Below are 27,467 nucleotides of genomic sequence, written 5' to 3'. Positions count from 1 at the left end.
TTAACATTTTCAATAAATGTACAAATAATTTATTTAAAATTCAAAACTCAGAGGTACAAACAAAATATTTAAGAAACAAATTCAGAAGTGTAAACAATCATAGAAAATATACGAACTGTACCAATTTAACCACCCACCATTCTTCAAAGAAAACAGAAGTAGAAAGACAAATCAAGGCCTAATTGTTCTTTTTTCCGATTCTAGTTTAGAGGTAGAATACTACTGTGAAAGATTCAACAAAATTTAGTTCAGTAGAATTACACTACGAGTGAATTTGGTCCATGTATTTATAAATGCAATGAAGCTGTAAAAGAAGTTTCTTATCAAGAGCTCTTAGTTTATACAATAAAACCTGACATGGCACTTTCCAAGAGGTAAAGCACCTTTCCTGATAAATACTGTTTCATGGTTTTCCAAGTAAAGGCTCCTGTGCTTTTCTATTATCAGAACAAAGCATTTAAAAATAGACACAAAAAGTCCTGACTATCAAGGCAGGCACCTAGAAAACAAGTGCTTTTTTTTTTTTGCAATAACTTGTCCTGGAAAGCCACACTGGGAAAATAACCTGTAACTACAAAAGAAGACTTTTTGACAGATTTCAACAGAACTTGATGTTCATTTATTTGGGTGGCACAGTCCTCAGGGGGAAAAAAGAAAAAAAAAGGAAAGTTAATGTAACAAGAAAGAGAGTCTCTTTTCCACTAGTTAAAAGCAGGAAAACTGACCAATTTACATTTTATTGTCATTCAGTGAGTCTCCACTACATGCTACAATTCTATCCTCTCAGGAAAATGTGTCATCTGTGTGAGACACACTGTAACTTCAAGTCCGGTAAAATATACCTAAGTCATCTCGGAGTAATGTATCTTCCATTTTAGCTCCTCAAACAACCTGCTACAATTAGAAATAAAACTTGGAGTTCTTCAGACAATATATACAAATTCATAAAAATCAGGAACAACTTGCAAGCTCAATGACATACAACATTATCCAGGAAATAACAATATAAAAAAACCACACAAACTGATTTTTTATATATAGACAGACTGGTTCCTAAGTGCATTATTTAAGCTGTTGCATGCATGCGGTAGGGTTTAGGGTTGTTTATTTAAGGAACTTAACTGTAAATAAAACTATTAGACTTCCACAATTTAGTTTAGCAAGGACTTTCACAAATATTTGCTGAAAGCTATTTGATTTTAGAAGTAACAAAATCAAATTTGCAGTCTTAATGCCTTCTTGCTCTGTGATAGTAAGAACACTTTTGAAGATGTAAATATGATAAAATCTCAATTTAGATAGTCAGTTCATAAGCACTTAACTAGGGCTTTGCTTCCTTTAAGGAAACAAAAGCAGACTTAGGCCAATGTTCTATACCTTTCATAATTCCCATCCATGCAACACATGCTTACTTTGTTCATAAAATAGCACCACACAGCATAGTCACCACGGTAATATGTTAGGATTGTTGCATTCATTGAGCAGCTAAATCTCCCAGTCATTTAAATGACAGTTTTAGGTATGAAGAACAGAGAGTTGTGACCATTAAACACATTTCACAGAAGAAGGCAGAAAAATAAATTTACCTATTTTCATTAATGAGGCATTTTCTTGTGGTTTTTTTCTTCTGAAAGGAAGAAGTTATCTAACATATGGAGGACTCATTATCCTCCTACCACCCTAAAAAACCCAACAACTTGGAAATATAAAATGCTGACAGGTTTTCTTTCATGATAGTCTTTTTTTTTCAAACTATTATCTCAATGGTGTCCATCAATTATTACATACAGTAGAAAATCTGCATGCTTGATTACATGGAAGAGCAAGACATCTGTAAACCATAACACAATTGTGAGGAAAAAAAAAAAAAGAAATAGCAGAGTTGATATCATCATCAATAAAGACTAAACCTAAAAACCCCCAAACAACAACAACAACAAAAAACCCATAAATCCACCTCTCTCTTCCCCTTTGTCCCCACCTTCAGAACAGGTCAAGGAGTCATTTCTGCCAGACTAGCTCACAAAGCTGTACATATGCCAACTACTTCACTCTGGACACAGTTGTGCTGGCTTACCAGTTTAGATAATCTGAGCTATTGATGTAAATTTGGCTAATTTTACTGAAGCAAATAAGAAAGCATTTAAACCGTACTAGTGGCAGAGCTGACAACATTGCCTGACAAATAACCATTAACAGTAAGCACGTTCTTCTGTTGAATATAAAGCTTTGCAAAAGGGAAGTACTGAAGACATTCTATAACAGGAAAATTACAAACATAGATTTTCATATGTTAGGCCTTCTGATTCCTTTATGAAATTTCCATCAACTCCAAAAGGAGTTATGTATAAATAACCAAGGAAAAATATTACCTAAAGAAAAGTCTTATTCAGACAAACAAGAATAAACATTAAACCACAAATTAAACTATGATACTTCTGTAAAGTGATTCTTTGAGAGCTCCATGTGGACTGAAAGAAGCCATATTTTAAGTACACATCAAATTTAATTCCATGGTTTTTGAATGTATACCTTATCTCTTTCCCTGCATATATTTTTAATGGTTGAGACAAAAATATTTTGTGTATGTACAAACTAATTACTTTTAACCCTGTAAAAACCAATCAAAAACTTTACATTTCTATATGATTTCTATATGCTATATTTAGGCAACTGATCTTCTACACATGCAAGATACATTTCACAATATCAGAAAATTAACTTTCATATTTCAAAGCTTCCCAAAAAGTGGTAAGATAAAGCTGAGTATATGTTGGCACACTTTCTTCTGTATCTTCACAAAATCAATTTTGGATATACTACATTACAAGTTAGAAAAGCCAACAGCTGATCCAGGCATTATTTAAAGTCAATCTTCATGCATTTGTGTTTGTAAGCCCTATGAACAGAGAAAATGTCAAGAAACTTTGCGGGCTTCCATGAAAAATTACTTTCAAATTATCACCCTTTGACACCTCCAAAATTGAAATTATTTCTCCTCTATCTAATTTTGCAGCAAAAGAGGCACTAATGTAAAATAACAAAATATTTGTAGTGCCTCAGTGTCTTCAGTAAGTGATATTTTTATCCAGATAGCAGTCTAATTTCTCCTGGTCTTACACATGCTAATCCAGCACTCTGCCACTAGAGAGAGAACTCATTGTTCCTTGTACCCAACCACTGCCTCCAGAGTCTGATCCAACAACTGTCTCACAGACAGAAATAATTTCTCTCTCAATAAACCAAAGAAAGGCTCTTTAAAGCATCACATGAGATTATTATAACAGACTGACAGTCAAAGAGCCAAATCCTGTAAATTGCAGAGATCTCCAAGAGTGTGTTCCAAGAGTAATTTAAATGAAAGTTGAGAACTTCGATCTCCTTCAGAGGACAAGGGCACATCCATGAAGCCTACACACTTCTCTGAACAGCTAATTATATGGTGTGATACCTTAATGCAACCGTACCACTTCCAATACCCAAGCTTATTTGGGTATCTACAGAGCACTGCACAATCATGCCCTAAAATCTAATTAAGAATACTGTTACACCACAAATACACTGTAAACTAGGCTGGGTTGGAAAGACAGCGCATTAAAAATCTACCACTTCAATTTTTTTTTAAATGCTCTCATCTGTGCTAACCACAGTCAAATGCCAGCTTGACTGCTTTAACAACTCTCCTGAGAAGTTAATCTCCTTGAACTTTCAGAAAAAGCGAGGATGGCTACTGTATCTACAAAGGTAAGCTATATTCTTTCAGAGTGAACTTCACCACTGGCCAGATCGCTGGTGAAAGTCCAATCCAAAGTCCACTTATGTTCTCAAAGAAGGCTATTTCTGAGGACTCATTACAATGGCCTCATGCCAGACTTTTGAGTAGGGGTGAATTTCAGCTCCGAACCTAAAACAGACAGGTAACCAAGGCATTTACAAAAATTAAACAATTTTATATGGTAACATGGTCAGAAGAGTTGCTTTAAAAAAGCACGAGTTGATTTCAATGAAGCAGTAGCACCAAAAGTTAAAATCTGTGGATTCAGAGAGTTAGGATATGATCCTTCATACCTGCATTCCTATGATTGACACTGTTGACCTCAGAGGAATTAATACAAGCAAGCTGTTGAGGCACTGGTCTTTCACATTGCAAAATGCAGTATTAGCAAACTTGAGGTCATGACTTCTGTGGGTCAGTTAATTTTTATGTCCATTACCAATCACATGGCAGAACAGATTTCCCTTGCCACTTTTGTGGTATACTAAGATAACTGATCATTTTTAATAAAAAGAATATAGCAATGGCTAAGCAAAATACAAACCCTATTACTTGCCTAGAGTTTAAGTGGAAAGCATAGCCTGGTTGACTTAGCACGTTCACCAACAGACAAGAGACACAGCTTTTTAATCTACATCTAATCAGAATGTCAAACAGTGAACATATGGAGAAAAAGAAAAACAAACAAAAAACCAACAGAGATGGCAAGGAATAGTTTTAACTCATGACATTTCCTTTTAATGTTTATACCTGAAGATAGAAGGAGTTGTGATCCGTCAAACACACTGATGTCTTAGAAGCCATGCAGATCCCAGTCCCAAGATGACAGTGGCATCCTCCTGGAGGCCAAATACATGTCACTAAGTCTGCTACTGTAACCCAGCAGTGCGGTCTTGAAAACTATGTTCCCAGCTCACATGTCCTTTTGAAACTCTTATTTAATAAAGCCTGCTACTGGTTCCATTTTGAGTCTTACCTGAGAAAGAACAGGAAATTTAAACCCCAGGGGAAACAAAGGCCAAAATTTGTTTAAAGTTCCTTAGGGTTTGACTCCCTTAAGTCCCTGTTTCAGTGCCTCTGTAAATAACCTAATTCCTTGCCAGCAACTTCAGCTAAAGGACAAAAAAAAGTCACTGATTTGGAACACTGCCTTGAGGAAACCCATCTTTGAAACACTGATAAAATTGCTCTTGTTAAAGTCAACAAAAAGTCTAAAAGGCAACTGCTTTCATCTTTCTCCTCAGGTTATATCCATACATGCACAGACTGTCTATATTGGCTCAGTTACATATTGTTTCCTTCTTTTTGCAGAGTAAGAACTCATCTGCTTTTTAGAAAAAAAAAATCAAAGATTTACTAACACAGTCACAAATATCCCCACAATCTTCAGAATTTATTTCATGGAACCCAGTTATTAATATATCATTTAGATATGCAAAAATAAAGCGCACCATGACCACCACTAAGAACTTTGCTGATTTGAGGTTACCATAGTTAGTGTCAGTCTTCAGCAAGATTAGTAAAATGCTAATTAAAACATAAATTGGTAACAGAAGTCTAAAATCCAAAACAGCACACATGAAAAATGCAAGTTTTGTATAAATGGGGAAAAGAAAAAGAAAGTAAAATGAAATGGAATCCCTTGTCCTTCATGGAACTGAGTTTACTATACAGCTATGCCAACATGCAGCATCTGAAACGAAGAATCACAGTCTGTTTGCTTCCCTTCTACCATTCCCGAATTCAGTTTGCAGCTTTCTGGTGTCTGACTGATTTCGCCTCGTGCAGGGGAAGATGTGCCTTCAGGGACATCTACAGAGACAGCATCAGATGACAAATCTTGGTTTTCTGCTGAAATAGCAATCTGTGGGTCACTATCCTCTGTTCCATCATCACATTTTGTCCCGTCATCAGCCTCTTCCAGCTGCTGAACAGATTTCAAATATTGTTGTAGAAGACTGTTGTCCTGTTCGCTATTAGAGCTCTCTTTACTTTTCCCATGTTCCCCCTGGCCATCCTCTGCATCGGAAGGACACTCTGAAACAGAATTGCCACACTGTTTGACTGTTTCCATAGAAAGAGAGCTTTCAGCTCCTTCTGTAAAACTCTTTTCAGAGCTACACAAGTCACTGGCATGAGTCTGATTATCCACGGACGAATGAAAGCCAGAATCTGGGAACTGAAGTAAGGATTTTTCCTGAGGAGGATCACTAGCTGGAATTAACCAAGCAGAACTAACATCTGGTGAGGTTTCTTGCTGAAGTGTGGACGACTGAATAGATGGTTCAGAGGGACAAAAAGCATTGGCTGAAGGGACCACAGGTTGCCAAGCAGTACCTAAATTTTGGGTCACTGAAATCTGCCATTGTTGAAGGGATTTAACCTGTAAAGGATAGAGAAGCTATCATTATGAAACACAATAGGAAAAGTACTTTGATTTCCAAAGAACTTCTTGTAATCAGCCACAAAGCTCTAGTATAAAATTTAAGATTAAGTGAACTAACAAAATGTTCATAATACCCTAAAGAAAGGAGAATATACTCTTCCCACTGTTAAGTAATGAGTTTTAAAACAATTTAAGTGCCCAAAAATGACAGAGCACACAAGTCTCCCAATTCAAATACCTGAAGAGAAAAGGAATCTGCTCTAAAAAAAGAAAAGATGCAGCATGTTTATGGAATAATCCATGTTTAAGAAAGCAATATGCCTGGGGTTTTGGAAGAACAGCTTATTAAAACATATATTAATCATTTTTCCACGTTAGAATCGAGTTGTCCACAGGCAATATAGCTTGGCACTTTGTTTCATTCACCCTGGGCATCTAGCAGTCACATTATTCCTCACACTTCTACTAAGCTTATTTAGCTTTCTTTGCATTTTGTCCTTCTCATTCTAAGCTATATTTTAACATTTAGCAACACAAATAGTTTATTGTGTTAACGCTTCTAAATGCTCTTTTCCCCCAGAATACTAGTAAAGCAAACAGTATGGCAGTTACATCCTAATAAGCTACCCAGGTCATCACTGAAAGGACAAACCATATTATCATCTGCAGTATGAAATAATGTATTCTGAATTCATTTGTAAGTATAAAAATAAGAGGACTAAAGCCATTTACCTGGTTCCAAAGAAATCTGACTGCCTCCTCCTGCACAAGCCTTTGAATCTTATCTTCTTCTCTTTCTTTTCTTAGTCTACAAGAACACACATTCAAAGATATGCAGCTTAAGCAAGCAACACTTAGGTAATCAGATCAACAAGTCTACATAAAAAAAAAAATACCTGCTCACATAACAGCTCTCTTGAAATATAGTGCAGAGCCAAACATTCAGCCACTATTGCAATTTGTTTTGTCATAAACAACCAGTATTAACTAAATCCTCAATTTTTTTCTTATAAATTGAGAAACTTTGATAATGATCTCCAAATACGGATACATTTGATCAAAAAGCAGAACTTAGAACAGAATCACGTTTTAAAATTTTATCATGCAAAGCAGAGAGAATCCCTCTCATCAGTCACAGTGGAATGACTCTCAAAACTGAAATATAATTTAGAGGCTCTCTAATTTCCAGAAGACAAGTCAAAGAAATAAATAAATTTAGAAGCCACATTTTACAATTGCTATTTTGATTACACACTGAAACATCCTGGTCCTAGGACAGAAATATTTCTTCTAACTCAACCCATTCATAGAGGGCACTCTGAGAAGACAAGAAGTTATGTGCATATCCATGCCTATCTTATAGGAAGTGATCCTCCACTGTAATCACAGTTTTATATTCCTGGTAGTAGGAGCTACTGAGTGCAGTTATATCAAGACCAGTTTATACCTATTCTGAAACACTAGTTACATTCATTCAGATTTGGAACTGCACAGCAAGATCTCAACTTACTTTTGTATTTCTTCAGTTAAGCAAAGGATGTGCTCCTGCATTCTGCTTAGTCGAATTTCGTACCGCACTTCCTTGGCTCGCGGATGGTAGTTCCTCGTGTAGAATCCTCTCCAGCAGGCTTGAAGCTTTGTAGCTGCTTTAGTCATTTGTTGTAGTTCATCTGCACCTCGATTAACAGCAGCTAACAAATCAGAATTTTCTCCTGCCACAGGGTCAGGACAAAGAGTTGTAACTATTGACTCAACACCTAGTGATGTGCTGGGGTGGCAACGCAGAATGTGATCTTCAGAAGATGCTGAACTGTTGCTAGTATTAGCAGTCGGGTTAGCTGTTATTGGATCAGAAGACGGCAACAGCTTACTCTCTTTAATAGTCTCATGAGTTTCCACACTTTCCGCTGCTTTGTTGGAGTGCTCTCGTGTAAGCCAAGCAGCTTCTTGTTGCTTGTTAGCTTGTTCCTCCCTATTAACATCTTTCACAGATTCAATCACTGTATCACCATCTTCTTCCAGGTCCAAACTGATTCCATGTAGCCTCAGGTCTGTAGTAGGAGACACTGGAGACAATCCTGAAGCAACTGGCATAAAAGTAGACTCTGAAGATAGAAGGCTGCTGTTTAGTTTGTCCTCATCAGTCTGTATATCTTCAAGGTATAGCTCCTTGCAACAACTTCTTTCAAGAGGAAAAGTGTTCTTTACTGCATAGGAATGATCATCATTTGCACTTGGTCCAACCCAAGAATTCTTCTGGATGACAGGTTCTAGACAAACAGAAAGCCACATTCAAAAATCACACGGTATTTCAGTAACTTATCCTATTTTAATCCATACAGATTCATACTTTGTTTTAAATATGCACCCAGGTTCCTACTAAGTAGTAAGATTTTAAGTGCTAATAATTATAGTTATTACAACGTAACAATAGGGATAATTACTTATCACAGTAATATCCAAAAACCTTACAAATACAAGGTACAGTAAACTGCACAAATTGCCTTCCCCAGAGAAATTACACTTTAATCAGATGTAACAGTCAAAGTAGCAACTTTTTAGCTTACTGGCTTTCGTTTATCACCTAGTGAATAATCTTGTTATATTTCAAGATATGAATAAGTGCAGAATATATTGTTAGAAAATAAAGTATTCCTTCAGTTCAAAATCTCCCCAAATTAACAAACAACAGTGCATTGTTTTGAAATTCTCTCCACAAAGTTAACTATGTTCAAAAAATATTTAGTATACTTCCACAGGTTAGAAAACAGGTGAATATCTGCATCTTACCACTTTCAAGAACTATCTGTGGTTGTTGGGCTGGACTGCCGTGTTCATAAGTAACTGGCAGTGCTTTGCTGGGAGTGGAAGATGTAGATGGTCCTTCGTTTTGGCTTTGATGCATCAGCTGCCTTTGGTGGAGCCTAAGTACAGAGTTCAAACAGATTTTATATTTCTTTTAAACTTTTTTGGCACAGAAGGCATCTGAGAGATACTACTTGAGAGGAAAACATTTGATCAAAGCATTCTAAGAGGCTAAAAACCCCACACCTATGACACACTAACAGGACCACTCACAAAGTAGGGACTTGTGGAACCTGGCTTCTTGCCACAGTTTTCAGGCATTTTAGGTTGTTCCTGTTCCCCTTCTCCCTGCTCCTTTCTCCTTCTTACAAGTACATGCATCAGAAAAGAAAAAAAAAATCCAGCATGCAGTTCTGACTACAGACTGATAACCCTAAAGTAGCTGTATGCACAAGCAAGGTATGCAGATATTTTAAGTGTGTGCTGCAGGATATGCTATGCTTTTATGTATAGAGGGGTTTGAGTAATGGAGGGAGAGTCTTCTAATATTTGAAAATAACTGAATCAAGGAAAAGGTGTCTTTGTTACTAGGGGGACAAAATCCTAATAATAATTGACAAACAGAATATTACTGCAAGCATACGATCATCCTCTATAATCTGACAAAAGACAGATGCTGTTTCAACCCAACTAAGTTGAAAAATCATGAGGTAGCTGTCAGAAAGCCCAACTGCCTTAAAAACGGCAATTTTTTAAAAAGTCGTATCTTGCAAGCCAACTTTCTGAATTCTTCCCAGGAACATGATGTGAATGTCAGAGCACTTAGTACAGTAAGAACATAATCACACCATGGAATTTCCAGCTTTCTCCTTCAAATCATCCCAACACTTTCTGTAACTTCCCCCCAGATATGCACCCACACTGACAATGCATGCAGCAACTTCCCCTTCTTCTAGACACTCCCAAGGCCAGTCTTCTTGGACAGGAGATGCCACTCTGCCCCTAACCCCAACACTTCTGTTGCCCAGCTTTCTACCCAAATATGCCGCCTACCCAGCCTGCCCTCTTGAGTTGAGTCTCCTGCTCTGATCTTTCTGCAGGAAAGGTTGTCAATAGTGCTCCTGGAGAATAGACGTGCCTGCATGCTTAAGTACCTGTTTTTTAATCCCAGTTACTATAACTCTCCTAATTCACTTGAGCAGACCTTAGCCAAACAGCTACTGCTGCCAGAACCAGTAGGCTCCATAGTGGCCACTGCTGACAGAAGCCAGACCTTTGGTGCTCGTATAGAGCCTGCCAAGTGCATTATCAGGAACAGTGTCCCTCAAAGGACAATCTTAAAACAAACAAAAGAACACACTAACAACAAAAAAGTGGCTCTTCATGCAGCATACCACAATGGTCTTAATTTACAGTAAGAACAGAAGTTAATCCAGGCTATTTTTTTCAAGTTTTCCTCACTTTTTTCATGTGGTATAAATCTCAGTATGTTATGTTTTTTATTTTAATCACAGCCCTCCCACAAATTCCTTTCCAATGTCTTACAGAGCACAGACTGAAAAATAATGAATTTGCCTCTAGACGGCCCAGCAAGCAGCAAAATACCTTTTGCTGCTGTCTTGCTTCTCAGTCTCCACTAGGATACATCTGGTGACCCCATTCTTCTTCCCATCTCCAACCCTCGCTGTTGCTTTACATACTTAACAGGAAATGCTATTTTATCCAACACAAAATGAGACATAATTACATTCCCAAGTAAGCTTTCTAACAGTGGAGAAACAAAAAGTTCTCACCTTTGCTTACTCAATATTTTTTCCAGTTTGGCATCCTCTTCAGTCTGAAGACCGTATGTAGATATAAGAGGACAAACAGTAGCCAAGTACTGGACTAACTGAACATGCTGTCCAGGTCGATATGATCTTCCTTTACCTTGACTGTAGAGCCATTCTGCCTTCAGACTGGCAAGGGGAAAAATGATCATCATTAATGCCTGTCATAAAAATCGTGACTTTTCTTTGATTACTTTTCTTCTCGTTGGCACCTATGAGCTAACCTACAAATCTAACCTAAACTTGGAACATGAGCAGTACCAAGAGGGTCTGAGATTTTCGTTACCAGCAGTGAGTAAAGGATTCTTCACATAAAGAGGATTAAAACAAGAAAAGACCTGAGAAACACTGAGCAGTCCCTGCTTTATCTACATGTGTCATCTTTGAGCACTGAACACACATTTGTGTGAATGGATGTATCAGCAAAAACGTTCACAGAAATGAAAAAGTTCATACATACACGCAGAATAGCCACAGAGAGCAAATCTTATATTGAGAGTACTCAATAATTAAAACCTGATTCTAAGTGAAATGTTCTTCAGTCTGGGAACATTTAATATAATCTATCCATAGCCTAAGTGTTCAAAATGTGACCTAATACAGAAACCCCCAGAAAGATAGCTATTTTTATATCTTCTTATTGAATTAATCAGAGAACATTGGTCATAAATTTTTTTTGTAGAATTCTTCAGGCAGGCGGTTGGGAACCTTGTTAGATGGTGAAATAGAAACAGGAATGGTTTGTCTTTAACCAAAAAGTTAAGTCTTTAAATTTAACTTCTATTAATTGGGAAAACAGGGCAGTACGTCTTGGACTCTGTTCATGTGTTGGACTAGAATGTGTTTATGCTGGATAATGAGGATATTTTCTGGAAAAGTTAACGCAGTTGGACTGTTTTGATGTCAAAAATTTTAAGACGACATCTGTACTGTCATGCATATACTGCAGTGACACAGTGATATAGTAAAAAGTGATGTAAGCCAAATGAAATTTAACTAATAAAAGATACTTCAGATCTAAAAAGAAGCATGCAAGTCAGATACTTTATAAAAGAGCATGTCTGAACTTTCCCCAAGACAGTACTTTTCATATCTGCCGATTTTCCTCAATCTGCAAAGTCAAAGAGGTCGTAAGCTTGGAAGGGATAACAGACTGCTGATAATTTGGTACCAATTTGTTAAAGTGTTACTTTGAGTCCAGCAATAAAATATCCTTTAACTTTATATTTCTGCTTAAATAAACATGTGGTTTCACAAACTAATCCCAGTGTAACAGATGAAAAATCTCACAAAAGCAATGTTAAATGCACCGTATCTCATTCAGGCATTAGCATGACAAATACTATTTCATATCATTGGCACTTCTCCATTTTTTATTATATAAAAATGGAACTTCAACTTAGCCAAACTCCATTCAATACTTTTAAGCATTTAAAAACACGATGTTACCTTTCCTTCTGAGAAATCACATATCCATCAAGAACTTTAAGGTTCAGACACCAGCTGACAATAAATGGCCTATAGTCAAAGCCAGGGATAGAAGGTGTGGCCATCACACAAGGATTGTTCATAATCGACAACTGTTCCAGTTGAGGAAGAGAAGCCAGGAAAGAAACCTGCAGAAAATAAAGTATCTGTGTTAACTGAAGAGAACAATTGAATGCTTACAGAACGTGCCACATTTCTGCTGGTTATGGCTAAACATCTCACACAAAATAATATAATTACAAATACACTAAAAATCACATTTCCTTGTTAAACATGAACATTTTCAAAGGAGTGTCTATCAACTGCTGTCCATTTTCCTCTTAATTCTTCTATAACTACTATAGCCCTTGGAAAGTACTAGCTTCTCTTAAAATGTAGGTGTTGGCTTGACATGTAACAGTTCACTACAGCAGGTATGGAGATGTTGACAAAACAAAAGCATACCAAAAAGCTGAGAAACACTGCCCTATTTTAAAGGAAAAAAATCTATCATAAAAATATGACGTTCTTCAAACATGAAAGTCTGACAATTTTGGCTACTACTTATTTAAAACACCACCACCACCACCTCCCAAAACCACAGCCAGAATATTTGTTTCTCCTCTGTGGTGCTTGATAAAGAAATAAGATAAGACCTGAGCCCCAAAAGTTCAGCTGCAACAAGTGCATTTTAAACCTCCGTTCTAAGCAGATAATCTGCAGACAGCCCCTGCAGCTGCTAATCAGCTCAGTTTTCAGTCTCTAGGCAATCATGAGAAGTATTCTATGAATTTAGTTTTCAGGGTATACTTCTGACATCCCTGAATAACAATAATCATAATAATAAAGACAGGTTTATTTTAAGGACAAGCATGAGTTATTTCAAAGAAGAAAGCGCATTTTACTTACACCCTTGATACTTTTACCTTAAACGAATTATCCAACTATCTCCTTTCAGTCTACCTAAAGACAACGTAACATATCTTCTATGCCTTACCTCATTTAAGTCTCTGATTTCATTTTCTGCCAAAGAAAAAACTGTCAGATTCTGAGGTAGGCAAACAGGGGCAGTACGAAGTGAGGTTATAATATTTCCATGTAGCAATAGAGTCTATAAAATAAAAATGTGGTGATGAAATGTATGTTTGTTTGATTAATGGGCAGAATACACACCAAACAGAAGAATCATGGTGTCACCACAATGTCTTTTTTTTTTTTTAACTTATTCCAGTGAGAAAAAATTGATTTTTACATTTTAAAGCAAAACTTTATCATCATAACATGCAGAATTAAAGTCCATTCACCATTACAAAACATATATTTGGAAATATTTTTTCTATATGGAGTACACAGTGAAAGAGTTATCATTATATGTTTTCTCTTGTCCCAAGTCATGGATCAGGACAACTGGGAGCTATGAATAAGATCTCACAATCTATATTGATCAAAATCATAGCAATCACATAAGAATCACTTTCTCAGTTTCTACATATTGAAAACACAGAAAAGAATTCTTACATTCTTCCATGCAGAAGTTATGGTGATTAACTAAAAATGCTGTAAGAGCTAGTGTTTGAATAACAAATGCTTTACCAGGCAATGATTTTCCAAGCAAATTTCTTTTTGCAAAGAATGCCACAAAAACAGATATAAAATAGCATCTACCTTTAGAGAGATAAGCTTGGAGAGATCTCCTAACTGAGATATGTTATTGTCTGACAAATCAAGATGCTGAAGGGATAGACAGGAATTGATTTGTTCGATGGCCTATTTAAAAAAAAAAAAAAAAAGGAGAGTTAATTACAGTAACTCTTGTTTAGTTATTAAACAGAAACAGATATCAACAATTAGAAATCATTCTGGAAGCTAAAAATACCGGATAAGTAACACGAAAAACTAATGAATTTAACCACGTTTCTACATAGTTTGCTTTTAAAGAGATGATTCCTTTCCTATTTTGAGACGATTTTCCAATTCTCATTATATTTTCCCCCTACATAACTGTTGTCCAAAATTTGTCCTCCTCAATTTCATATACTACTGGACACAAAGCTTTAACTTTTGTTCCCATTAAAAGCAGAAACAAAAACTCAGATTTCTTTGAAGTGGAACAGAATAAAACCTTGTAAAAACGTTCTTCCCAGCGTTTTCCAAATTTCCACTACAATAGACTCTGGAAAATGTATAAAAACTAAATACTTTACCTTCAGGTTATTTCCTGCCAAGTTCAGCCATTCCAGGTGCACCAGATCCTTCAGCCCTTCCACATACCCAATACTGTTATGAGGCAAATTTAGTACCCGGAGCTTAGTCAGTTTTGCTACACCCATCATTCGTACCAAACGATTGTTGGCTACAGACAGCTGCAGATTGACACACAAACAAAAGAAACAGTTTCAGCCATTAAGCTCTACAGACCAAATGGTCCAGCTTTTATTTTTAGTGGCTAAAAATTCACTCCAAGTGAAATTATTTCAATCTGTATTTTCCATTTTCAAGCAAATAATAACTCAAGCACAAGAAATGGCAAGAGCAAGGAAATGAGTTACTGATCAAAGAAAGCTGTCTTCACAATTCACACTGCAAACTTAGAGAAATCCTTCTCCTACCAATATCTGACAAAAGGAAGAAAATTAATGAGGGATTGTTTCATATTAAAATAAGGTTTTTTTAATCAGAATTGCCAAGCCATTTCACAAATTGTTGTGCCATTTGTGGTGTGAAGTCATATTTACTGTCAACATGGCAGAAGACAAAATACGTTTTACCTAAATCTCAGAAGACCAGTTACTAGAACTCATTTTCTGCTAAGTGCTAATAGAATTGTAAAACACAAACTAGTTAAGGATAAACCTGAAAGTCGTGACTTAGCAAACATTTGCACTATCAATCAAGAACTCACAAGGGGAAATCTACAATAGAAATATACTTCTAGACGTTAAACATGTAAACACTACTCAACAAAATAATACGATTATAACTGCTTTTTTAAATCAAACCTGTGTTTCAACTATGCAAGGTTTAACCTTTCCATTTATTTAATGTTATTTAAGAACAATTTCAAATTCATGCTACTGAATTTACTGTGCATTTGCAGTTCCAAGCAAGTCTAATAAAATTGTCAGTATATTTCAAATGCAGAATACAGAACCTCAGAATTACTGTTCCGATGGAAAATGACAGCATAAACTAAAACTTAACAAGCTCCTACTTTAACAAAATGACCAGGTTGCCTGGGGGGGAGAGGCAGGGGGGCTAGGTGGAAATCGCAACAAAACTCACTTCTCCCACCTCACTTTAGCTTGTCTCTAGAAACTATTTAGGTGACTTCTTCATGTCTATCTGCAGACACTTTCAGTGATAACTATTTGGATTTATACAGCTTTGTCTCTGAGGGACTATACTCTGATTTTTATGAGCATCATGTATATGCTTAACATCACTACCATTAACAGTCTCATGAATTTAAATGGACTGTTGCTAGTACTATAATTAAGTATAAGCACTAGCAACATCAGGGCTCATATGATTTGACAGGTTTACAAGAAAACATAGAACCCTCCCATTTCACATTTTTGTATTTGCTATTTCTATTTCATCCTACTCCACATGGCTTCCTTCCACCACTCTGTGTCAATTAAAATTAACATGCACCACATTCCAAGAGTTATCAAGAGGTACATTCTAGTAAGTGTGTATTTTTAAGTCTTTATGCTTATACACACACACACATATACACAGAGAGAGATACAGATATGTATGTACAGCAAATCACTTACTTGATCATGCACTTACGTTGCCTAGACCTATCCTAAATCTAAGATTTTATGAATAATCTAAAAGTGGTATGAGGAAAGCTTTCACAACTGCTGGTATTTATTTATTTTTTTATATAAACAGACAACAAAAAACTTTTTTGGAAACACAGTACAACAAAATCAAATTACATGGGGAAAAAAAGAGGAAATTGAAGAGGATTAATTTGCAAAGCATGCAAAACACAGGAGGAAGCCACATCCTGGTGAGAAGATGCAGCACTGCAGGTGGAAGCTCTCTTTCTAGAGTGACACTTATGAAACACTTGCAATTTGTCTTTCTCCAAATTACAGCTACTAATCCTCCTCCTCTGTGAAGATTCAGAAACCCAAAAGGGAAGAGTGTGTATCCATGTCTGCATATTTAGACTTATACAAAGAAAGATGAAATTAAGTTATGTCTAACATCATAAAAATCAAGTACTCAAAAGCAAACAAGTGTCTAAATTAGGGTTGTCAGTGGCTTTAAGTGTTCCTCTTCTCACCCCCCCCCATAAGGATTTATTGAGTGTACTTTTAGTTACCTAGGTAACTAGGGAAAAAACTTATACCATTGTTATCATCATTTGTTTTTCTAAGACGACTAACTGCTAGCTAATTTCAATTACAAAATGCAGCCTTAAAGCAGAAACATTTTAATTAGCATCACAGTTCCATTATTTCATAGCAAATTCAAGGCAAGTAACACTGACCTGCATCAGGTTCCTGCATTTTTCCAGGTGTTCCAATTTAATTATCTGGTTTTTGTCCAGAATCAGAGCGTGAGTATCAGCATCACAGGGTAAGGTTGGACCCAGTTTTTGCAATCCTTGACCCGACCAGTTAACTACCAAGCCTTAAAAGGAAAGAAAGAAAAAAAAACCCTCAGCACTTGAGATGTATAAGAACATGTACTGAAAATGCAAAGCAAGATAAACAGATTTGTTTCAGAATGTATACAGATAATTTATGTAGAAAAGAAAGTTCAGTTGTATCAGTAAAACTGAAGCAAATTCATTATTTCAGACCAAATATATTAAAATAACGGAGGGACTGGAAGATGTGGATCCCAGTCCCTGTTCCACTAAAGAAACCCAGCCAGCATCACCTGGGCACATCAATAACAGACAGAGTCTCTGCAGTGGGAAAAGTAGTGAAATTTAAGCACCTAAATTTAAAGCTTCACAGGCACCTAGATCTTTTTAATTCCTCAAAGGTTTCAGGTTTTGAGCAGTTTGACCTCTACCTGAGTGTAGGCACTCTCTATCTAAATTCCTGCTTACAGGCAAACTCAGAACATGCTTAGTACACATCTGTAAGATCACACTCCATGCACAATAGCAACCACACCTGTTACAAAAAAAAAAAAAAAGGAAAAGAAAAAAAGAAAAGAGAGAGAGAAAAGGAGGAGGTCTGGAAAAGGAGCTAGTAGCATCCACCCTTTGGTCAATCAGAACATGGGAAACCTGATGAGCATGCACACCTACAAATTTCACCTTCCTAGAGAGTTCCATTAAACGCCCTGCTAAATATTTCAAGATTAGAGCACTTAACTTGGAAATGTGAAATATCCATGTAACAGCCTTCAGCCTGAAGAAAAACCTGAACATCAGCCTTCCATATCATGAAAGATAAAGAATATCATTCTGAATAAAAGCCTACAGTTTCCTCTTCTCCTTTTTCTCTGTCTCAGAGAAAAAAAAATTACCTTGCTCCACTTTTGACAGCGCCATCTAGGAGAATTCAAATAGAAGGTTTCAGACCAAGACTGACACCTCTCTGTTATCACAATTCAGATGCTTGAATTCAACAGAAGAAACGAACTTAAGGTTCAACACCCTCTCTTAAAAAATTTCTATCAGCTATTTTAAGGCATGCCTCCTTTTAGCAGTTTGGCTGCTACAAATCCCAGTCTGATGTATGTAACTATTTTATTGGGCAGAGAATGTGTCTAATTCAGAGCCAATGATTCCACTCCAGGACTTCAATGTCCAAATCCTTCAGTGCATCTAGCCTCAGGATTCTGGTGCTCATGTCTCCAAATTCCACTGGTAGGCTAAATGCTACATACTCCAGCAACATATCTAGTGAGAAGTCAGAACAAAGAATCCATTCATATAGCCGTGCTACAGCACAGGCAATGTTTGGGTGGGAACAAATTATAAATAGGCTAGCGTGTTGTTTAATTAGTGGAACAGACAAGTAAAACGTTCCAGGCAAAAACTGTTAATATAGAGAGTTAAAGGAGTTGCCATCTGTAGGGAACTTGAACCACTGGGTACATGTGATAATGGCATCTGCAAATAATCATTTCCATATGTTTACCCTCTGCTATGTATTTTGCATACCACCCCTGTAACCCATTCTAGCGCTCGCTTGTCCCTTACTATCTGCTCAGTAGAGTCCTACCAGCTTTTTTCAGCAGCACATTTTAGAATAGTGTTCTTGTACCCAACACGGGTACTATATATGAAGATTCTTACAGTTTGCATGTGTTCAGAGTTTATTTATGCTAAGGATGGAGAAATGCATTTTTGGTGTACCAAATTGTCAACTACAGTATATACTTTTTTTAAAAAAGTATCTCTGATGACCTATTACATTTCACTGCTTCTCAAATTCACAACAACCCACAGAGCTCTGAAGGGCAGCAAGGCCTAGCGAGCAGTATCAGAAGCAGTCACGCTCTTTGTCTGCCCATTCAGGGAAAGAGTACTGCATGTTTCTTATTTAAACAGCCACCTCTGCAAACACTGGGTCTCTTTAATTGAAGAGAGAATTTCTACATAAGCCCATTTTCCAAGGGGTTCTTTATATCCAGGAAAAAAAAAACCCAAAATTGCTTATTACCGCTTCAGCAGATAGGTACGTAAATAGATGCAACGAGGGCCCCAGCTCAGAAAGCTCACAACTTACGCTTCCACCTTTGCTTACTCACTGAGCCTCGCAGCCCTCACAGCAAGCCCCGCGTTGTTACTACCCATCGCCCTTTCGGAAAGGGCGGCAGGAAACGGAGAAGGGCGCGCTGAGAGCAGGGGCCGCCTCCCAAGACCTCTCCGCCCTCCCCTGCAGGGGAAAGGGGTCCGCGAGAGATGATGCCCTCCTCCAGCTCCTGGCTGCTCCCACACAGGTGCCGGCGAGCTCCCTCCCCAGCGAGGGCTGCCCTGGCGCCAGGAAGGCGTGCCAACACCTGGCTGCCTCGCCCCTCGCCGCGCTCACCGCCTCCGGCCAGCGACGGGGGACGCCGAGGGGACGCGCCAGCCAGCTCAGCCCCCGCGCTCCGAGCGCCGCGGGGGCCCTCGGGACTTGTAGTTCGCACCCCGCGTCCCCCCCGCGCCCCGGCACGAGACACCGGCTTCCCCCCGCACTACAACTCCCAGGGTGCGCTACGCGCCCCGGGCGCTTAACGGTGCACAACGGCCACCTAAACGAAGCCCCTCCGCGCATCGCCCGGCCTTCCCCGCGCCAGCTGCGATGCGGCTGGCCGGCCCCGGCAAACGCGCTGCCCCCAGCGCCTCCCTTACCCCCCGCGACTAGCGAGAGTGCCTCGCTCCTCGCCGCTGCTGCTCCTGTCGTCGCCATACTTCCCGCTTGCCAACGACGCCAGGCAACCGAGCGCGGGACGCCGACTGGCTGCCTTGACCCGCGGCTAGGAAATTATTTCTTTTTAGGATAAACGACCCGGCATGCAGGGCCGCCCAGCAGCGTCCAGGATAATTTTAAGCGAATAATACAAAAAAAAGGAGCGACAACCGACCGTTCCCAGAGGGCTGCCCCTCCCCGCGGGAAAGAGGCAGCCCCGTGACGCCCCGCACGGCGGAAGCCTCCCGGCATGCAGCGCGCGGCCTCCAGAAGGCGTTTTCCCATGATCCTCTCTTCCTCTTCTCCCCAGCCGCCGCCCGTGTCGGAGCTGCTGCCATCATGAAGTAAGCGCTATGGCGGCTCCCCGCCGCCGTCGTCCCTCCATCCGCCGCCATCGGCCGCGGGGGAGGGGCCCGGAGGGCCGCGCCTTTCCCCCGGGCTGAGCCGCGGTCTCTGCTAACTCTTTTGTCCCACGTAGGGTCGAGCTGTGCAGCTTCAGCGGGTACAAGATCTACCCGGGCCATGGGCGCCGCTATGCCCGCACCGACGGCAAGGTGAGGGGGGGTGGGGAGGGGGGTGAAGGCCTCGCGCCTGGGGCCGGTGTCTAGTGCCCACCGGGCCTCTGGCGGCGCCGAGGCAGCGCCGGCTCGAGCTTCTGCCTTGAGCGACAGTGGTGTCGCTCCGCGTCCCTCGGGGTGCGGGTGTCGCGGCTGCCCTGAGAGTCGGCCCGCCGGGGGACTGCGCGTCTGCTCCAGCCTGGGGTTTTGACGCAGGTTTTAGGCTGCGATGTGGGCAGGGTGTCCGAAAGCATCGGGCCTGGCGCCTCCCAGCTCGGTAGAAAATGCTGTGTGGAGACAGCGCATCTAGTCCTTACAGTTGTCGAAGCAAACCAACGAATTATCTGTAGTTTGCTGGATGTGGGTCCTTGGGATAAAACATGAGGTGAGCCCTTCCTGGCTCCTGTGCAGTTAGCACCGTCATGAACAGATATGATATCGATAGCTGTGAAAAGAGGATTTGATGTTTCAGTATCTAATAGAGTCATCTTAATGCAGAGAATATCCTGCAAACTGAGGGCTAAGTAAATGGACTAACAATCTTCAGGTGCTGTCCTGGGAACTTGCTTAAACTTTAAGTTGGATTGCATAGCTAATAATAAATTGGTCTGCTTGGTGTTATTCTTAAATTTGTTTCATTGCGCTATGAATAAATAATACCTGATGTGGCAATTTTTCTTTTCAGAACAAAATGAAGCAGCTTAATATTTCCACGCATTCCATTAAAAGGAATTCTTTATTCCTGATTTATTGGAATGCCTTCTAAGAGATCATTTTAATTGATAAGATAAAATTTCATATACTAAAGTTTTGAAGTCATGTTTTAAAGTACAGAGTTGTTTGGGAAGAGTGCTGTGTTCTACAAAGAAATAAAATGATGAAAAGCAATGAGTTAAACAGTTACTTGATATGTTAACGTAAACTTTACAAAAGCCTTTCATAAAAACAAAGTTTACATAAAATACTTTCTTTCACAGGTTTTTCAGTTCTTGAATGCAAAATGTGAATCTGCATTCCTTTCCAAGAGAAATCCCCGTCAAATCAATTGGACTGTTCTGTATAGGCGTAAACACAAGAAAGGACAGTCAGTAAGTATACAGCAACCAACACTGCTCTGAAGTTTCCTACTGAAAAATGTGGTCACTGGTCTGATTGGAATAGAGGTAACTTCAAAGTTAGCAGAAGCGTGACCCATATAACCAGAATGAACACTCGTCAATAATGCTGCCAATATGGGTGCCTTTATATGAGTTTATATGTTGCTTTATCTTTGGAAGGTAACCAGTTCAGCAAAAGCACTGCATCTGTATCATATCAGTTTTTTGAGGGCCCATTCAGAACCACAGTAGGTTTAGTAGCTTTGAACACTTGTATTAATAGCATATGACTAAGAAAAAAAAAATCTACACAAGATGAGTAATGCTGTTTAACCTGTGGAGTTCTTCATCGCTTAGACTTGTAGACTTCCAGAGTGGTGGTAGCATAGAGCACTGATTATCTGGTAGATCATACTTGCAAGCAGATGATCTGGGAAGTAAAGGGGAGGGGAAATACTCACATACCTTCCCGAAAACTCTGGACTATAACTTAGTTGGAGATCTTTCCTGTGTATCTGTCATTATGCAAAAGATAAATTTATCATAGGCTGTAGCATGAGGTATTTTCAGTGCTCTTATTTGAATTTGCTTAACAAAAACACATCTGGAGAGGCTTGTATGTAAGTCAAAGTTTCTACCAGTTAGAGAAAGAAAGTTGATGCTTGATAGTTTATACTACTCCCCAGCACCATGATACCACTTAAAACAGGTAGGAAGTCTTGTATTCCCTTTGGAAGATTCCATCAAATCTGGCTTTTTCTCTTCCCTTCTTCCCTTTTCCCCTTTTTCTAGGGGTTACAGAAGGCTGAACTTTGGCATTTCTTCCTAAAGTGCGTTTTGTTTGTTTGTTTTTAACAAAGGTGCATTTAACAAGGATGCATTTGTCATTGGTAGCTAGTAGTCTGCTTTGGGAAATAAGTGAATTAGTTACCTCCAAAGTGAGGTATAATATCCTACTTCGGTATAGTTTTATAGTGGCTTCAGTTTTAATGATGACTTGTTCCTGTATTTGTCTTTATGGTTATGTCTTGTGATACTAGTTGCCTGTCTTCATCTTCTGCCATTTTAGGAAGAAATACAGAAGAAGCGCACGCGCCGTGCTGTTAAGTTTCAAAGGGCCATTACTGGTGCATCTTTAGCTGAGATTATGGCTAAAAGAAATCAGAAGCCTGAAGTACGAAAAGCACAGAGGGAGCAAGCTATCAGGTAAGAAATTGGGTAACTGGAGCCATGCCAAGCATTTCAAAGATTATAATTGCTTTTTCTGGAGGAGCTTTAAACTCTGGATGAGCCCCATGTTTTAAAAGCTTTTGGTGGGTGGTTTTCTTTAGATCAGCATATTTGAGGATGATCTTAACAAATGGTATCAGCAGAGGGGTCTCTTCTTGCCCTCTCCCTTGGTGGAAATGCTACTTTGGTCACACCTAGTTCTGTTGTCTCTGTAGCAGTCTTTCCAGAGGTACGGAATGCAGAGGATAAACCTGAAATGATGCACTCCTTACGTGATGTTCTGGGGCTTTCATGGTTAAGAGAGAAAAAAAAAATGAATGCAGGCATGAATAACATACTCTTTTTTGATCTGAATTAACAGGGCTGCAAAAGAAGCCAAGAAGGCTAAACAGGCAACTAAGAAAACAGCTGTTTCTACTGCAAAGGTAAAATTCAGTAGTTGAATAGAAATCCTAAAGTGTTTGTTTGGAATATGCCATGTTGTAACAACAACCACCTGTTGCAGCACTTAGTTGGAAATTCTCATTTGCTTTTGGAAGAAGCATTTTTTTGTATCCATTTTGATCTGGAAGCATGTTGAAAATTTTTGTACTAAAGTTAAACATGCATGAACAGCCGACTAGAACGAACTTTTTTTTTTTTTTTTAAGAGAATAAGCATTACTATAAAACCACTGTCTTACTAGAGGCCATTTGAGAGAGAGTTGATAGCTAAAAGCTTGTCTAAGCAGATGGGACATCTCCATCTAACTAAGAACTTCATAATGATACATTGATGAGAGCTAGCATATACTTTATTATTACTTCTAACTTAGTATGTTACTTGCCTCGTAGGTGTTGCAGGTTTACAGTGATAAGTGTGGTAACAATCTGCTAACATGATTCTGATACGATATGAATACCTTAATATTACATCACCTAACTTCTGTCAGGAATCTTAAGAGTAAAGTAGAGACACTTTTAGGAAGGCCAGTAAATTGCTTCCCTTTACTCATATTTTAATGTTTCTTTGCAGGCTCCCACAAAGGCAGCACCTAAGCAGAAGATTGTGAAACCAGTGAAGGTTTCTGCTCCCCGTGTTGGTGGAAAGCGCTAATTTGCCAAACTGTTAGCTGTGCTGAATAAATACCTGACTAACTTTCATAACTTGTGCCATGTTCTGTTCAGCTGTGTGTGCAGTACTGAAGAGAGTTAATCTAAGAAGTAACCATGTCTGCTTTCACAGACTGAAAAAGAAAACAGCTTCTTGCCATAAAACATGGGGTTCCTCAGAGGATCCGCTGTACCAGAAGACATTTCATAAGTCTTTAAATGGCTGCAGTGACCCAGGTGGCAGGGAAGATCCAGCTGAGGTTTGAGGAACAGTTCTTGCCCGAAGGATAAAACAGCATGAGTACCAACTTAACTCTAGATCTATGTCCAGTGGCATAAAAAGAGGTTTCTAAGGCCCTGATAATTATTGTTGATTAATATTACTCCTTCTGGAGATGTGAAGAACTGTTAAGCATACTGTCTAGTCAGGAATGTACTAAACTTAGGTGACAATTTCTGAACCAGAAGCTTGACTGCTTAAACCTGTGACTGTTCATTGGAATGCAGCAGATTGTTTTAGGATTTCCGTAAGTCATTATTTAGTTTGCCTCTTGGAACTCTTGATCTGAAAGGTGCATGAAGCAGCATTCTGTGTTTATAAGTGACTTAGAAAAACGTCAATGCACTCGTATTATGGAATGCATGCCTGCAAGGTGTTGCAGAGGCAAAAAGTTGAAATGGGTTCAGAAAAGGAATGGATGGTTTCATGGGTCAGATGACTTGTGCACAAAGATTAAGATGTAACTGCTGGGTCAGCAGATAACGAAACCATTGATTGCTGGAAGCCTTAATCAGGAAGAAGATAGCTATAAAGGTCCTGTCTTGCACTTTTTCCCTAGGCATTTACTAAGCTAAGTGAGCTGTTCAGCCCCATAGGGCCATTTTTTCTGGATATATGGTCTAATTAGCAGCACTTACTACAGCACCGATAATAGCATGAGTGACCTTCATATGGAGCTGACAGCATGCACTTACTTCAAGCCTGTTTAGGCTCATATTTAATTTCCAGAATGCAGAGATGGGTTCCTTTGAAAACCTCCCTGATCTGGGAGGGAACAGCCATTTGTTAAATTCTTAGGTAAAGTACATTTCTTTCTAATTTAGTTTTTACTACATAAGCAGTGTGCTCAAACTTTCCCTTAGTTTCAACAGGCAGCAACAGTCTTGGCAAAGCAATGCCCTTTGACTCACTGGCAGAATAGGAGGAAATTGACTTCTCTGTTTTATGGATCAGGTTCTTCATTTATTGATGCCACCTCTTAAGCTCTCACAATCCAAAATGGTATTTCACATGGCAAATACCCTCTTCAGGGCTTCCACTACACTGAGTTCAGCTTTTGCAGCTTTTGAGAAGTAAAATGGGATGACTGGTTTGGCTTTTAACACATCTGCCATCTTACAACTGCTTTGAAGAGCTCCAGATGCTTGCTTTGTTGTGAAGGAACCAGGAACTCAAGGGGGGTAAAGAGGGGAAGGAAAATGGCTTTGTGGTATAGGGAAGAGGAACTCTTAATCATCTAAAACTATAAAGGCTAAATATCCTGTTGAAAGTTATCTATGCTGATAAAACAACTGATCTAGGAGGAACACTTAAAATACTGATTGTTTCAGTCTTTCATTTATTGGTATTGAGCAGCTGGTACATTGCGTGCATGTTTGTGTGCTTTTAATTGTTGCACACAAGTTTCCTCAGCTAAAAAGTGAAGATAAGCTTTTACAAACAATGTTTGAAATTCTATTAGCATAATATTTAGCAACTGATTGTCAAATATGAGTGATCAGTAAGTCTATGTGCTTTTAAGTTCACAGGCTTTAGCTGTCTGGTTTTACTGCAGATGCAGAGTGCTCTAAGATAACTTTTCCCTGCTGTTTATTGATGAGTTCTGACCAAGGTAGTGAGACTGACTGAAAAATCTAACAGCCCATCAGATTACTACTTTCACAGGCCGCACTGCTAAAAGAGTAAGGCAGACTGTTCAGAGCAGGGTGTTAACTTGGTATAATTCACTGCGTTTTTCAGCTTGAACATAGATTTACCCTACTACAATGAATTTAACAAATTCATAAATTAAAGTCCTTGTGGTTGCCCAATGCAATTTAACTGATTCTCTATTAAATATGTCATTAAAAATGGAATAATTTTTCATAGACTCACAGAATAACTCAAGGTGAAAAGGACCTCCAGAGGTCATCCAGTCCAAACCCCAGCTCTAAGCAGCTCTAACTGGATGATGTTGCTCATGTCCATGTCCAGTCAAGTCTTGAACAAGGACAGAGATTTCACAGTCTCTCTGGGCAATCTGTTCCAGTATTTGACCATCATGGTTAAAAAAAAAATCCTTACGGCTAACTGGAATTTCCTGTGTTCCAACTTGTGTCCATTGCCTCTTGACCCATCACTGTGCTTCTCTGCGAAGAGTCTGGACAGCAACAAGATCCCCATAAAGCCTTCTCTTTTTAAAGCTGAACAAACCCAGCTTTGACCCTTGACATGTGCTCATGACCCTTGATAACGTGCACCCCCTCTTGACCATCTTTATGGCACTCTGCTGGGTTTGCTCTATCGAAGATGTCAATATCCTTCTTGGTTCTGGGGCAGGGAGGGAAAACTGGACATAGTAGTTCAGATGCAGTCTCCCAAGTGCTAAATAGAGGAGAAAGATCACTGTTGACTACGCTCAAACCAATCCCTGTAGCTCACAACGCTGCTGGCTTTCTCTTGTTTCATTGTACAGCGGTAAGTTTTGCATTTGTATTAAAGATGTAAAATTTAATCAAGTGAGAAGACAGATAAGGGAAAAACAGAAATCATTATTCAAAAAGTTTTTTTTCCCCCCCTTTTATAACAAAAAAAGAAAATGCACACTTGGAATCTTAATGCATTAACAATCCCTCTTGAGCTCAAGATGCAACCGTTGCTGTGCCACCACGCCTGGATCACGCTGGTACAAATACACTCACCAATTTCACTTCTCCTGATATGTACATTGATATTACAACATAAAATTCTATTTCAAATTTTTTCCTGGTTCTTACCTCCACCTCTATACCTCCTGAGCCTGTTTCTAAAGGAAGGAGGCTCGTTTTAGAGTTACTTTTACAGACGCACGTACAGAGAAGCCTCCCTTTCTCCCGGCACCAGGGCCGCCCCCCGCCCCCGTCCCTCACAGGCTTTGCCCGCCTCTAAGATGGCCGCCGCCCGGCCTTCCGCCCGGCCTTTCCTTTGCCCGGTTCCAAGATGGCTGACGCCACTCCCTTCCCCGCGCACACGCGGCTCCCGCTGCCCACGCCCTTCCCCCTCCCCTCCCATGCGCGCGGGATTCTGACCTCATTTCCTCTTGTGCAGCAGCCATTTTGTCTTTCCGTTGCTGCTGCTGCCCGAGCTTCTTCCTCCCTCCCGCCGCCGCTGGCTGCGAAACTCCAGTTCCCCCCCGGGCCTGGCTCCCGCCGGACCCGCCGCCTGCGGGCCGCGGTCTCCGCCGCCCCCGCGCCGGGGCGAGGGAGCGGCGGGGACTCTGGAGGCCGGGATCCTCCTGCTCTTGGCAGCGCATGCTCTCCCTGCCCCGGCAGGCACCTCCGCAGCCCCCTAGACCCCCCACCCCGGGAAGCGCCGGGGCACCTCTCCCCCGGGCGCGCCGCATGTGACCGGCCTCGGCGGGCCCCGTCGCTCGTGGAGACGCTCCTTGGCGGCGCCCGCACCTACCTCTGCCCTGGGGGCGACGGCTGATCCTCCTCCCCATCCGCCTGGCCGGAGAGAGCAGCGTGCCCAGCACCTTCCCCGTGCCCGGCGCGGGGAGAGCCCGGCGTGACCCGAGGCGCGGGGAGTGGGGCGCGGCGGAGGCAGCCCCTTCCCC

General features: G+C 40.0%; 1 protein-coding gene and 1 non-coding gene across 6 annotated transcripts; one reads left to right on the top strand and one right to left on the bottom strand.

Annotated features, from left to right (window-relative positions):
* Positions 1 to 27,434, bottom strand: CEP97 (centrosomal protein 97). Of its 5 annotated transcripts, none has more exons than XM_026112280.2 (11): positions 27,317 to 27,434; positions 16,770 to 16,912; positions 14,467 to 14,625; positions 13,928 to 14,029; positions 13,260 to 13,373; positions 12,245 to 12,411; positions 10,760 to 10,924; positions 8,952 to 9,085; positions 7,672 to 8,431; positions 6,894 to 6,969; positions 1 to 6,158 (listed from the first exon to the last, which is right to left on the bottom strand). In XM_026112280.2, the coding sequence occupies exons 1-11, from the start codon at positions 27,351 to 27,353 to the stop codon at positions 5,442 to 5,444; spliced, it is 2,574 nt and encodes an 857-aa protein (XP_025968065.1). In that variant the 5' UTR covers positions 27,354 to 27,434; the 3' UTR covers positions 1 to 5,441. The 5 variants fall into 5 exon arrangements, with proteins under 5 accessions (XP_025968065.1, XP_064377499.1, XP_025968063.1 ...); XM_064521429.1 differs by lacking the exon at positions 27,317 to 27,434 and adding an exon at positions 19,814 to 20,397; XM_026112278.2 differs by lacking the exon at positions 27,317 to 27,434 and adding an exon at positions 19,581 to 19,915.
* On the top strand, positions 20,158 to 21,284 carry LOC112990501 (uncharacterized). The gene is made up of 2 exons (XR_010391899.1): positions 20,158 to 20,192; positions 21,173 to 21,284. It is a non-coding gene; the product is annotated as an uncharacterized LOC112990501 (transcript).
* Positions 27,435 to 27,467: the final 33 nt, after the last annotated feature.

The sequence above is a fragment of the Dromaius novaehollandiae genome, chromosome 1 (assembly GCF_036370855.1).
Source record: "Dromaius novaehollandiae isolate bDroNov1 chromosome 1, bDroNov1.hap1, whole genome shotgun sequence".
Taxonomy (NCBI): domain Eukaryota; kingdom Metazoa; phylum Chordata; class Aves; order Casuariiformes; family Dromaiidae; genus Dromaius; species Dromaius novaehollandiae.
This window is presented reverse-complemented; position numbering and strand designations above follow the sequence as displayed.